This window comes from Podarcis tiliguerta (genome assembly GCF_965153285.1).
Source record: "Podarcis tiliguerta genome assembly, chromosome: 14".
NCBI classification, from domain to species: Eukaryota; Metazoa; Chordata; class Lepidosauria; order Squamata; family Lacertidae; genus Podarcis; species Podarcis tiliguerta.
The window spans coordinates 3,510,661-3,524,668 of NC_139547.1; the positions used below are offsets into that span (position 1 = coordinate 3,510,661).

Consider the following 14,008-nt stretch of genomic DNA (forward strand, 5'->3'; position numbering starts at 1 on the left):
ATAAGTTCGAAAAGCAGCATAACAAATATCTCTTTACTGCAGCAGCAATATGTGCTGCTTCCAAAGATTCAGTTTGGCCATGGGAAACCAATATGATTTAATGAAAGAGGCTTAAGGAACAAAACACTTTCTGAGCCAACCTCCCCAACCCCTTGCAATCAAGAAAAATCATGAAAACTGGATAAAAAGGATCAATGCCCATTTGTTTGACAGAGGTAGACAGATAGGCAATTGGAACATGGCATTGTGAAGTCCAGTTCTGGTCCTGCAAAAGACCAGCTGGATTTGTGCCTATGTGGTTTATGGATCAAGGGTGCACTTTCTGCATAGATCACCCCTTCCTCTAAAGTGCGGAGCTAAACTAAACACACTGAAAGAATTATGGTCTGACCAGAGTTACTGACTCTGAGAGTTTCTTCATTTGCTGCGGCTAATTCTGTGGCTAGCAGAACTTCATTAGGGATGTGCAAAAGATTCAGATGAATCCCGACTCAAGAACCAAAGCGGACCCCTTTCAGACAGCTTTGTCTGAACTGAAGCAGGGTCCCTCCGAAGCACCCCAATCTGAAGTGGGGACTTCCCAAATAATCTGAAAAAGTAGCATGCAAGAGAGAAGGAAGCATGTGTGAAGCAAGGGCAGAATGTGATGTATTTTAACAGCCGGGGGGGGGGGGCAGAAAACAAGTGATCTGATGACATCATGTTAGCGGCATTACTGGTGGCTGATGAGGGAAAGATATGCACCCCGATGATGTCATGTCACCTGCATTATCGGTGCAGGGAAGCACATGTTTTAGAATTATATGACACATTCCCCTTGCAAAACCTGGACTTGCAAACAACAACATTGTTTTTTTTGCCATGGCAATTCAAAACGACTTACAAAAAAAGCCCATTAAATCCAAGAGGCAGGAAAATACAGTGTTTTGGTGCTGACCTTTAAAGCCCTAAATAGCCTTGGCCCTGTATACCTGAAGGAGCATTTCTACCCGCATTGTTCAGCCCAGACACTGAGGTCCAGCTCCGAGGGCCTTCTGGCAGTTTGCTCATTGTGAGAAGTGAAACTACAGTACAGGGAACCAGGCAGGGGGCTTCATTGGTAGTGGTGTCAGCCCTGTGGAATGCCCTCCTGGCAGATGTCAAAGTTAAACAACTATATAATTTTTCATAGACATCTGAAGGCAGCCCTGCTTCAGAAGTCTTTTAATATTTGTTGTCTTTCCTGTATTTTTGGTTGGCATATCATCATCATCATCACATTAAAACATCCCACCCACTCTAAAAGGCCTTTTTTAAAAGCCAAAGGTCTTGTAAAAAAGGAAGATTTTTGCCTGGTCCCTGAATATATTTAATGATGGCACCAGGCAAGTCTCCCTGCAGAAAGAATTCCACAAATGTGGAGCCACCACTGAAAAGGCCTGTTCTCATGTTGCCTTGGTGGCATTTTTTTTTAAAGTGAGTATCAATTGTGCTGTTCACTGTTCACTTGAGTCAGTCTGGCCCTCAATTTGCTCTAACAGCCCAACTTCCACATGCTGTTTTCAGTGGCAACCCTGCATCTATTATGCTGAATTCTAGCTAGAGAAGGAACTTAGGAACAAAAGAAGCTGTCTTCTCCCGAGTAGGGCCATTGGTCCATCTAGCCCAGGGTTGTCCACACAGGGTCTCAGACAGAAGACCCATCCCAGCCCTAGCTGGAGGCACTTTCTGTCAGCATCGCCCTTGAGCCAGTGCCACCAACTGGACTCATCCACTTCAGCCCCGACTGGGCCAGGCGAGGTGGGTAGCACTTCCAGAGACCACCTTCTGCACAGGAACAGGTCAAAGTGCTGCGGACTCACAGCTTAGAGTCATGAGCACCGGATTCACTCCAACAAGAAGACAGTCGTCGCACAGCAGAGTATAGCAGAGCAGCTCTGTAGAATATCTTCTTTATTCTATCTACAACTATAATACACAACTATGTACAGAGCTAAATGAGGTCTAAACGAAAACGCTGAACTGCACTGAGTGTCTGCAGCTGCTCTTAGCAGCATCCTTATCTATACACACGATCTCTCTCTAACACTCAGTCTCTCTCTTTGATGTGAGGCTGGAGCGGAATAAGTAGAGAGCAGAAACCGCCCCCTCCTCTCTGGAGAATCAGCAGAGAACATCAGCAGATTCTTGGATATGGGAGGGGTGAAATCTCCTCACTTTCTGCATGCAAAGCTTGTGTCATGCCACTGAGAACTAGGGTTCATTCCTTTAAGGCAGAGGTTTTCATTTTTATTTTTAGTCCACAGCTCCCTTAACCAACTACATTATTCCTGTGGCATCCTTGTGGGGTTCAGGAGACATGTTATGTCACCACTTCCCTGCAGAGCTGGCAGCCTCTCACCCTTTTTCAAACACCTTCTCCTCTGTCTCCCTCCTTGGGAGATCTCTGGCCAGCTGCTGCTGCTGCTGTCCCTGGTCTCTTAGTTGCCCCCCCCGCCCCAAAGAGAGGGACATGTGACTTGTCTGTCCATTCCCAATAGCAAGGGCTTGTGGACTAGCTGGCTGGGCTCCCTCACCCACTTGCTGTCTCAGCTCCTAGCAATCAGAATCCCCTGGCCAGCCCCAGAGCCACCATTCACCTGCGGAGCATGTAGCCAAGGCTGCTGCAACAAACAGCTGCACAAGCATTTGGAAGGCAGAGAGAGATACAAGAGGCATCAGAGGAGGGAAGGAAAGAGGGATAGAGGCCACTGTTGCCCACAGGACCCCTGACCATAACTCAAACCCATGGCACACTGGTTGAAAACCACCACTTTAAGGATACTGACTGCTTCTTCTGTTTGGCAGCAGCACTATGGTGGGGATTTGAAAGCACAACCACACAAGAATGGAGCAAGAACATGCTGCCCATGTGCCACAGATAAAGCCTGATCTTGCTATCCCGGCAACTGTTGCTGTAGCCACATGGCAACTTCAGTCCAACCCATTTCAGCATGTGATGCCACCATCACGTGGCCAAGCCTGCATAAAGTGGGCAAGCCAGCCCCATCCAAGGCAATGATGACACAGGATTTATTCCCCCAAATACTTTTTATTGCTTTTTTGTAACAACAACAAATAAAATAAATACTCTTACATTCAAAAATTTGTATGTCTTCTTACTTACCCTGCGCCTATTGCGCCCAGACTTCCTTCCATCCCTTCAATGGTTTTCATGTCTCAAATCTTTTCTTACAGTTTCTTATTTACACTCCATCCACATCACAAGATTTACATTAATCCTGCTACAGTTTTTAAATTCTTACAATTACTCCGTATATATTCAACAAATTTACTTCAATCCTTTTCGAACTTTGCTTCTTTTTGGTTCCGAATCTTATAAGTCAATTTCACCAAATCTATGGAATCAAACATTTTTGTCTGCCACTCCATTAAAGTTGGGATTTCTTGGGATTTCCATTTCTGAGCCACTAAGATTCTAGCGGCGGTTGTTGCGTACATGAATAGTTTGCAATCTTCCTTTTTTAATTCATCCCGTTTTCCTTAGCAAAAATGCTTCTGGTTTCTTTGGGAAAGTGTATTTAAATAGTTTTTTCATTTCGTTATATATCGTGTCCCAATATTTTTTCATTTTTTCACATGGCCAAGGCAATGATGACACAGGATTTTTGTTGGGGACGGGGGAAGGGGCTATAGCTGCAAGGCCATGTTTGAGAAGGGGAAAGAGACCAGAAGCTGAGCCAGTACAAGATTTCCTATGTTCCTTACCAATGAGTTTGGGATATGCCACTCCCACCCTGAATAAAAGGAGCAAAGGATGTTCACCGATTCCTTGAAACATTTTCCAGTTTTCAGCTTAGTGAGAGCAACTCCACGTCTGTTGCACGTCTGTTATGGTGTCACTGCTTGCCTGAAGTTCCACTGCAACTTTCAATTCCCTTTAGTTTAGACAGGTATTTTTAAAACTTGGGATGATCCTCAGAAGCCTCTCAGTTATTATTCATTTATTATTATTATTATTATTATTATTATTATTATTATTATTATTAACCACCTTTCCCCCAGACCGGGATTCACAGCAACTTACACAAATTAAAACAGAACAGATAAAGCAAAAATATAAAATATAAAAGACAATACTTGAAAAGTGAAAAAAATAGCACAGCACTATTAAAAGCGCTTTCCCTCAAAAACAGTTCTCCAAAGCCTGCTGGAATAAAGCAATCTTGAATTGCTGGCAAAAGGACAAGGAGGGAACCTGTCTAGCTTTTCCAGGGAGGGAGTTCCAAAGACTGGGAGCAGCCACCGAGAAGGCCCTCTCCTGCATCCCCACCAAACATGCATGTCAAGGTGGTGGGAATGAGGGAAGGGCTCCCCTAAAGATCTCATAACTTGGGCAGGCTCTTTTGAGGAATTATGGTTTTGGATCTAAGCTTTATAGGTTATAACCAGCACTTTGAATTGTGCTTGGAAACAGACCGGTAGCCAGTGAAGCTGCTGTAACAAGGATTGGTCAACAATCTGGCTGCAGCTCTTTGAGCCACTTGAAGTTTCTGAGCACTTTTCAAAGGTATTCCACGTAGAGTATGTTACAGGAATCCAAATGGGATGTAACTAAGGCCAAATCAGACATCTCAAGGAATGGGCACAGCTGGCACACAAGCTTTGACTATGCAAATGCATTCCTGGCCACACCAGAGATCTGGGCATCCACACTCAGGGCTGAGTCCAGCAACACACCCAAACTGCAAAACTGTGTCTTCTCTGGCTATTTCCTCTTTTGCCTTCCAACTGACCAAGGGCACCTCTGTTTCAATTGGTTCACCCTCATCCAGTCCACTACGGATGACACACACTGGGTTAGTATCAAGGAAGCTTCCTTGGATTTAGGTGGAAAGGAAAAACAGAGTTTGGTTTCATCAGCATACTAATGACACCGAACCCTGAAACTCTGGACCGCCTCTAGATAATCAGCTGCATCCAACTAGGGTTCCTTAAAGAGACGTGACAGTTGAATATATGCCTTGAAGAGGAAAGCTTGCCCACCACTTTTAACCTTTCCCTTAAAGTTCCATGTTGAGTGCAGTCCTTAGACAAACCAGACAATACACCATTTGTGCAATTAGGATTAGTGCAAATGGAATAAAAAAACAAACAGGTAGGACGAGGGCCCCTGATATGGTTTTTAGAGGGTTTTTAGATATGGTCTGGGATTTTTAGATTTTTGAAAAACTCATTGCCCCCACCCCTGTAACCTGGAGCACCTACAGCCTGCTTCTATTGCTATGAAAGTAAGTTTTTCACTAGCCCCATGGTAATACAGTCATGCTGGCTGGGGCTGATGGAAGTTGTAGTCCAAAACATTTGGAGGGCACTTTGCTAGCAAAGGCTGCCTTAGAAACAGGAATACAAAATGCTGCACCGTTTGAAAGCCACACCCAGATGCTCAGCATACAGCTTTAAGCTCTAGGCACTCAAAAGTCTGACTGACAAGTTTTGCCTGTATAGAAAAAGACTTCAGTGAAGCAGGCCTGGCATCTCCCATGGGAACATAAGCAATAGGTGCCACACCAAGAACACCCTAAAGCCTAAACCTTGCAGCAGCCAATCTACATATATCAGCTAGCAGCAAAGAAATGCCATCCCAAGAGAAAAGGGGGAGGGTATGCAATCATGTACAGCTGTCAGAGGCCTCTCAACCAAATGGCCTCTAAACAGAGGGTTGACCAGCAAGAAGTAAAAGGTAAACCTTTTTAAAAGACAGGTTGAGAAAGTTCTTTGATTTCTCCCCCTTTAAAGCGAGCTGAAAAACTGAGCTGCTGAACCCCACCCTCTTGTTATCGAGCACATACATGACTCACCGCCAAAATATTTCTTCTGTGGGAGGTCAAAGACTGGATTTATGGTTTTGAAACAGAACCTACTATTTAGCAACAGTGCAAAGCAAACTTGGCTCCTTTTCATTAAGGAACTGAAACAAGTTCAGAGGAACAGAGAAGAGGGTGTCTGCTATGGCAACAGAAGGTAAACAAGGCGACAAATGAATGAAAAGGTGTTAGTGTATTAAACCTCTTTTCTGTGTCATGAAGTAGTTGTCTCTTTGTACGGGTTTGTACTGTTGAAGACAGAACTTGTTTAAAAACATTCTCTCTCACCAAGAGTAGTTCTTTAAGTGGAACCCCAGACAAGGAAAATGCTCCTAATGAAAATGTAGAACAGTTTAGAACAGTGGTAGGGAACTTCTTTTAGACTGAGGGTTGCATTTCCTTGTGGGAAACATGGCAGAGGTGGCAGGGGGAGAGGCAGAAGTGAGCAGAGGGTCAGGAGAAGTGGACAGAGAAACAAGCAGCCAAATTCCAACCATGCAGAAATCAGCCCCTCCTCTCACAACACCTCTCCATCCAGGAAAGCAAAAGGCATTAACAGAGTTCTCTGACACATTCCAGCCAGGTTCAGAGTGTGTCTGCATTCAGAGGGCCAAAGATACCTGAAATGAAAAGTTAGTTTGGTGCCTGCTATAAATTTACTAATATGGGCTACAAATCAGTTATCCTGTGCAAACCTCAGTAAACTCAACAGCAGCAGAAGAACCGCCCTATGGTGCTCTTGTACAGCTGTTTATTTCAAGGAGGCTCAGCAGGAGAACTGTCCTGTGGCATCAGTCTGATGCAATATCTGCTGCTGTACCCAGCCACCACCACCTCTTCATGATAGGGCCTGCCTGTGTATCTGAAGAGGGCAATAATGTTTTCTTTAAAAAAGTAGTTTATCAATGTACAACTTAAAATTACACTAAGGCAGCCAGGCTGACAAGACTCAAACTTGGAATCACTTCAGGATATAAAAATACAAGTGTTTTTTACAACCTACGCACAGAAAAAAAACACCACTATCAGCAACCAAACAGATGAGAAAAGTCAAATTCAAACTTTTAGAGTGTGCAACTGGAACATTTAAAATTAACCATATTATTATTTTTAACTGGATTAAAGTAACTTTGTGTGAGTAGCCTACTTCAATTTCAAACAAGTATAAAATAATATATTTTTTTTAAAATGCAGCATTGGGCTGTAATTGTTTGCAACACAAACTCATTGCATGTATCTGTGGTACTTGTTTCAAGCATGCTGTTTAAGTGAGGATCCAAGAGATGCGATGTGGGAGTCAACCAACTCCCAAGAAAAACCAAAAGACGCTGGAGTGGGGGTTGCTTGAGAGTCTGTTATGGATCTGCTTTGGCCCAGATCAATTAAGTGCAACGGCTGGTTTCGAAAGGCATGCTGTGGCTGGTTTAATTTTATTAATAATAAAATATGATGTTCAGAAAGTTCCCCACATTTATTCCCTGCAACTTGGCCCAGTAATAGCAAGCTATTAGATGGTTGCTTCAGGTCTGCACTTGCCTTGATAGAAACAGCTCTCATCCAATTTGACTGGATACAGAAAATAAGTCAAAAGGTTTTACACAGCAGCATTTCTTAACAGATAAGTTCGCCCATCCTGGCATTCTCTCCATGGCTGTACAGTCATTTGCATACAAAAAAAGTTATTTTCTGCTCTACATTTCCTCCAAATGACTAAGTTGGCTCATCTTTGCTCATCTTTGGTTTTTTCCAGCACTTCCAATTTGACCCTCGATTTGCCTGCCTGTAGATATTTCTCATCATTGACTTGTTCTGGGCAGCCCCACGTCTCTTTCGAAAAGGATTAGCTGGCGGGTGATCGTTGTTTGTTTCCATGGGAACTTGCTCTTTGCGGTTGGGTGTGCCTGTGTGTGCTTTTGTCCCACTCATCTAGGAGTGAAAAGAACAGGGAAGAAAAAGAGAGAGAAAAAGAGGAAACTACTTCAAATCTGATTAAAGTTCAGGGTGTGAAGTTTCTTGTAGAGTCTACCTAACTTTGCTAACATTTGCTCAGAAATGAAAAACAGTGAAACACCTTCTTCCTCCCCCTTAACTCAGTCCTAAAACAGTTAAGGGTGGAGCAAATGACATTACATGATATATTGCTGTGAAGGGTCTGCTTTATAGGAAGGAAGGTAGAAAGCTGCCTTGTCAGGCCATTTGTCTATCTAGCTCAGCAGTGTCTACACTGACTGGCAGCAGCTCTCCAGGGTTTCAGACAGGGAACATTCCCAGCCCTGCCTGGATATGTCAGGGATTGAACCTATGAGCTTCTGCAGATACACACCCCTGCCTTCATTGGATACTCAGCATTTTTGTACAGTATTACCCCTTCAGCTGCATCTGTGAAAATTCCAATGATCTGTGATCTTGCTCCTGGCTAGCTACTTCCTGAGTTACTATGAAAAAAGACACAAGTAGAGCTTTCAGGAACAAGCGTTTATATCTTAGGTTTCCTGAAAACCTACAAGTGATGTGGAAGCCTTCTGATGTTTTTGCATTTAATCAAAGGCAGCTGCCCTGATTTGGTGTAGCTAGATCTGTACGATAGGTGGGGAAAAACTTCTGGCTTAATAGCTTAAGCTAATAGCACTTTTGAGATGCATAATTCCACTGGAGGCTGTAGTACAGGGGCAAAGGGCTAGACTCTCCCTCACCACCAATCCAAACTGCACACTCCTGCCTGCTCCACGCAAAATAAAAAAAGACTTGGGGAGTTTCAGTCACAGAACTCACATCACATGCGGCTTCTGAAAACACCTCCGTATCATCTCAAAGGTCTAGGGCACTCTACATTCAAAATGACAACAAGCCAAAAGAGATCCATGGTGCCCCAATCTCCACACTGGTCACACAGCCTCTCTTCACCATCAGTTACAATGCCATGCATAATTTTATAATCTCATGTCATCTCTTAAACATTTTTTCTCTAAACTAAAAAGTCTGCAACTTCTCCTTGCAGAAGAGTCGTTCTAAACCCTTGATAATTTTGGTTGCCCTTTTCTGAACCTTTTTCAACTCTACAGTATTCTTTTTGATGTGAGGTTATCAGAACTGCCCACAGTATTCCAAATGCAGTTGCAGCATAGATTTGCATAACATTGCAGGTATTTTATTTAACTTCCCTTGCTGTCTCTTTTTGCTTTTGAGCTGGGCAAGCTGCCTACACCTTTCGCCTCCTTCTCCATTTCTATCTCTGCGTTTTCTACCACAATATTCTCTGCGGTTCAAACAGCCTCTCCGTGTTTTTAAACACTCCTCTTTCCTCACAATCTCCCGAATTCACCTTTTTAGAAAAGCCATTGCAGATTTACACTCATCTCTCTTTAGCTGTACATTATACAGTACCTGTTTGCTCCCTGTCCCACCCACACCTCTGAGCTTGTTCCGGCTAATATTATAAAAGAGGCAACAAGTCACTTTTGGATACTGGATAACACCCTTCGCTTTGCTGGCACTAAATAATGATTATATAGCAGCAGAAGCAGCTGTTTCCCTTATACACTGGGCCACATTCCCAGTGTTAAGACACACTGTGCGATACTATGCAACTTTACTCAGCACTAAGCCACACCAAGTTCAACATGGCTTACTCCCAGATAAACATGCACAGGATTGCAGCTTCAATGTTTTACACTAACCAGCAAGTTCAAGAAGTACTAGAATTCAAGCTTACTCTATAAACCATTCACCAGCTACCCTTGGGAAACGTGGTGTTTAGAGGAGAGCATTTCTCTTCCACACACAAAATGTTAGAATTTAAAGTCTTTCAATGAAGCAAATAAGCAGTAGATTCAGTACTGACAGAAAGGAAAGTACTTTGTCATACAGGACGTAATTAGGGAATTTGCTACTATGGGATGTGGTCTGGGCTTAGGATCGCTTCAAAAAGCATTGGACAAATTCATTGATGTCATTAGATCAATCAGTCATGGCAGTTAAAATGGAGCCTTGATGTAGAGAGCAGCAGACCTCCAAGTACAAGGTGCAAGGGCTGTCATACATCCAGACATTACTGGGATTTCAAAGGTGGAATTGATGTCTGGGGGGAATTTCTGAAAGGCAGTGCTTTGTACTGGATCTTAGGCAAGTCAACCCAAAATAACATGTTTTTTGGGCGTTTTTATAAAACGGGGTGTCCTGGTTTTTACTTTTGGAAATATGGCAACCCTACCAGGTGCTGGGGGCAAACAGGGTCAAACAGCTACCTTCATACTCTTCTTGCAAGCTTACCAGAGGTACCTGGCTGACCAGTTAGAAACAGAATATTGGAATAGATGGAGAAGTTCTTAAGTTTCTTATGCTTATGGTCATTTGTCTACAAGTATAACATCACAGGTTGCAGCTTTGTTAAGCTCTTCCTTATCTTTTGAGCAGATATTTGATTTTACAGAATATATTTCTTTTCCCCATTCTCATAAATATTTCAAATAAAACCCACAACGAACTGTGGCTCTGTTGAGAGAAGGCCACAGGTTTAACTCCTGAGATCACTAGAAAATAATTTCAGGGCAGAAGGATCTCTGCAAGGAACCCCAGAGCTGTTGCCTCTTAGCAGAGATAATAGTGGGGTAGATGCAGCCGTGTGGCCTGTCTGACTTCCTTATGAGCTGCAAGAGATTGAACATTTTCTCACTGCTTCAACTATATAGTTGGGAGAGACTGAAAATGTATACATTCAGTGGAGCTGTTTAGTTTTATTTACAAAGAAAAAAGAAGAAACAACCATCCACATAAAATTATATGTTTCTAACTGGAACAACAAAATCATGTTTTCCTACATTAGAAGTAATCACACAGCCACAATCAAGAAAAACACGAGGCTCCTTTTTTTTTAATGGAACCACATACCATTTTCTAAAACTACCAAGAGTCTTTGTGGTTCCTTAAAAGGCACATGTGTTTGTGGACTAGGGTCTACTTCATCAGATATATGAAGTGTTTTCGCTACATATTACTAGCCACCCTGGTATCTTTCACATGTCAAAGGTATGGAACAGAAAAGGAATGAATACATAAAATCTTCACTTGGCAGATATACACAAGCACACCTATATACTGGAAAAATATATGTAAAATGGTGAAATCAAATGGCCATGAAATACAATGTTCTTTTTTTAAAAAAAAAATGACAATGTTATGTAAAATGTAATATTAAAATCTCACCTTCTGGTTCTTCACAGGGTTTGCTGGCTTGGGTGGGAAAGTGCATGGAACTCGCCCTTGAGCAAAATGATAGGGCAGAGGGATGTTGGGATCTAGTGGCACCCACGGAACTGAGAGGGCAGAAGGTAAGCTGGGCAGGGCAGAGTGAGCTGAATGCAAGTTGTACGTTGCTCGGGTGGCTTTTCCGTCGCAGCTCTTATAGATGGTAACAGAAGAGTCTCCTGCTGCATGAGCCAATAGGTAAGAGCCCTCCTGCAAACTAAAAGTACAAATGGAGGCTTTGTGGCTTTGAAGCAAATGAACAGTACAGAAAGGGAAGAGCACAAGGGTATTCTGCTCCCATTTGCCAGATGTACTGCATTGGAGTAGGCACTCTAGTGTGATCACCACAACATTAAGAGCTGTGACTTGTACAAGACTAAATGTTCTACCTCCTGCACTATGAAACGTCCTTTGAAAGCAAACACAACTTGCACATAGAATCCTCACCACCACGCTGTTTTCCTCAACCACCGGTTCTGGGAGGAGGAATGGAGAAGGTTTTGTCACAGTTAAGTTCAAGCAGGTAGCCAGGAGGGCCAACTGTTTCCTATGCTCCCTCCATTACTCTACTACCTTGTAGATTTCACATGGGACTTTTAGATCCAGTCACCTCCAAGGACTGCTTAGCACGCGTCACTTTCTTCACAAATACACATGTGTTAAATAAATAATATATTGGTTAAATAAATAAATGTGTTTGTGAAGAAAGTGTAGGGGGGAACACATGTACACAGGTGATGCACACCACCTTCACATGCGGGTATATTCTACAGATGAAGTAGCACTCAGCACTTGGGAGTGATGGAGCGAGGAGAGAGGCAAGCAAGCTTGTTCTCATGCCCAGAACTTGCATCTCTGACATAGAAAATAGGCTGCTTAGCAGTTGGAGTCACCAGTTCTTCCAAGGTGCTCAATCCATAGGAAGCCTGTTCTCCCCTGCCTGGCCTGTATGTGGCCCCCCAAAATGGTTCCTTCCTGGGCACAGAACTACTGGAAAGGGGTGCTTGGTGGAGGCACACTAACATCAAGAGCCTGAGCCTTTCTATGTATCACACCCTGCTCCACTGCTCTGAAGCATGATAAGGCCTGGGTGTGGAAGACAGTGCATGAAGGGGAGCTTAGGGGGGAGAGCCTGAGAAATAGCAGCACTGTGAGTGCATGCACGGTCTGAAGGAGGACTGGCAATCTTTATCTTCCCATATGGAGAGAAGAGATTCAGCAAGGAGACCCAAGTGAGAGCTGGGAGAAAGGCTGCCACAAGCGAAGTGTGTGGCTGGCAAAAAACATGCCTATGGAGAACCCTATGCTGTTTGGCAATAAGCACAGTGCATTTTTGCTGCTGTGTTCAGCTCTATTCTCCTCTCCTGTTTGGTTTCAAGATGCTGGATTAGGTCAGTTTATTCCTACTGTTGACAATCTTACCTTGTACTTGCTGACTATTCACTATGGTTATTTGCAATTGTTCATACCAGCTTTGAATTGTGCTGATTATTGCTGATTGTCCAACATGTTGCAAGTTACTACAGCCACAATCCCATGGAAAAGTGCCATATAAAAAGATTAACAAAAGAATGAATGAAAATCTTTCAGATCAGGTCAGGACGCTGGCTAAACAAGTGCAGAATTCTCCTTATTTTGTTCCTCTGCTGGATAGCTTACTGGTCTGTGAATGTGGCTTCTCTCAGCCCAGGTTCTTTTTTTGCATTGGGTCTGCCTAGCACATGACTTCAGCCCTGCCTCCCCTTCATTCTCAACAACCTTGGCTCAGCAGCTTTCACGGTTCTTGATCCTGGATCCTGCTACCCACGCCCCTTTTCTCTTCTTGTTGCCTTCCACTGCACGGCTCCCTAGGACCTTCCAGCTTGTGAGCCTTCCTTACGCACCTGGAGCTCTAAGTCTGCAAGGGCTTTTCTGGTACTTATGACAAAATTAGCATAGGACCATGGACCATTCAGAAATAAAGTCAAAGGAAATACATACCTACTCACTTTCTTCAGTATATGTTGGAGAATATTCAGTGAATTTGCTGGCCTGCATGTGTAAATTTATTAATGTAACAGGATGGTTATATACCACTTAATCATTCTTAACTTCTAAGCAGTTTACCTAGAATATAAAACATTCATCTTAAAATGCTGATAAAAACTATGTTAACTTGATTTTAGTGTCTGATCTTATCAAAATATAAACACGCAGTTGCTAAAAATGTACATAATAAAATTGCATGTTACCATTATATGTCTGGGTAGGCTTGCCTAAACCAAAAGGCTTTTAGCAGGTGCTGAAAACAACACAGCAAAGGCCCCTGCCTAAAACCAACAGGTTTCTTGCAAGCATGGAACTAACACTATTTGTACCTATGTGGTGCTTGTAAAAGTGTCAGTTCCGCACTTACAGAAAGATTAACATTCATACGGAACAAATAATTTGAGGGAAGTGTTTCATGAGCACTAAAAATTAGTGCATTATAAATCATTGGTCTCTCAAAAACATACACACATACAGCTACATAGTTTGTGAATTCTGACAAACTTCCCTGATCAGTTGACCAGGCTACTCAGCTCTATACAGTGGTACCTCAGTTTTCGAACATAATCCATTCCAGAAGATTGTTCGAGTTCCAAAATGTTTGAAAACCAAAACCTCAGTATGGAAGCCTCAAAATGGAAAACTCAATACGGAAGCTGTGTTTCATGTTCGACTTCTGAGGTGTGTTCGAAAACTGAAGCATTTACCGTATTGGCCTGAATATAAGCCTAACTTTTTCCCCAAATTCCAACCATAAAAAGTTAAAGTGTGGCTTGTATTCACAAACGTATGGTGTGCAGCCAAGAGCACGGGGCAAACAGTGCCAGGAGCGTGGCAAAGTGACACCCGCCTTGTGTGTAGTCCCCTGTCCTCTCCAAGGCCAGGGAGGG

The 14,008-nt window shown here is 43.1% G+C and overlaps 1 protein-coding gene across 4 annotated transcripts in view; it reads right to left on the reverse strand.

Moving 5' to 3' along the window:
- Window positions 1–6,726: 6,726 nt before the first annotated feature.
- The window catches only part of ICE2 (interactor of little elongation complex ELL subunit 2), a 34,054-nt gene continuing 26,772 nt past the window's right edge, over window positions 6,727–14,008 (reverse strand). For 3 of the 4 annotated variants that reach the window (XM_083412738.1, XM_083412739.1, XM_083412740.1), the window contains exons 13-15: window positions 13,071–13,121; window positions 11,049–11,307; window positions 6,727–7,772 (exon numbers count right to left, since the gene is read on the reverse strand). In XM_083412738.1, the coding sequence (XP_083268864.1) occupies window positions 7,557–7,772; window positions 11,049–11,307; window positions 13,071–13,121 (526 nt within the window). In that variant the 3' untranslated portion in view covers window positions 6,727–7,556. Of the gene's footprint in view, window positions 7,773–11,048; window positions 11,308–13,070; window positions 13,197–14,008 lie in introns of all 4 variants that reach the window. The other variant, XR_014504790.1, reaches the window with a different exon arrangement.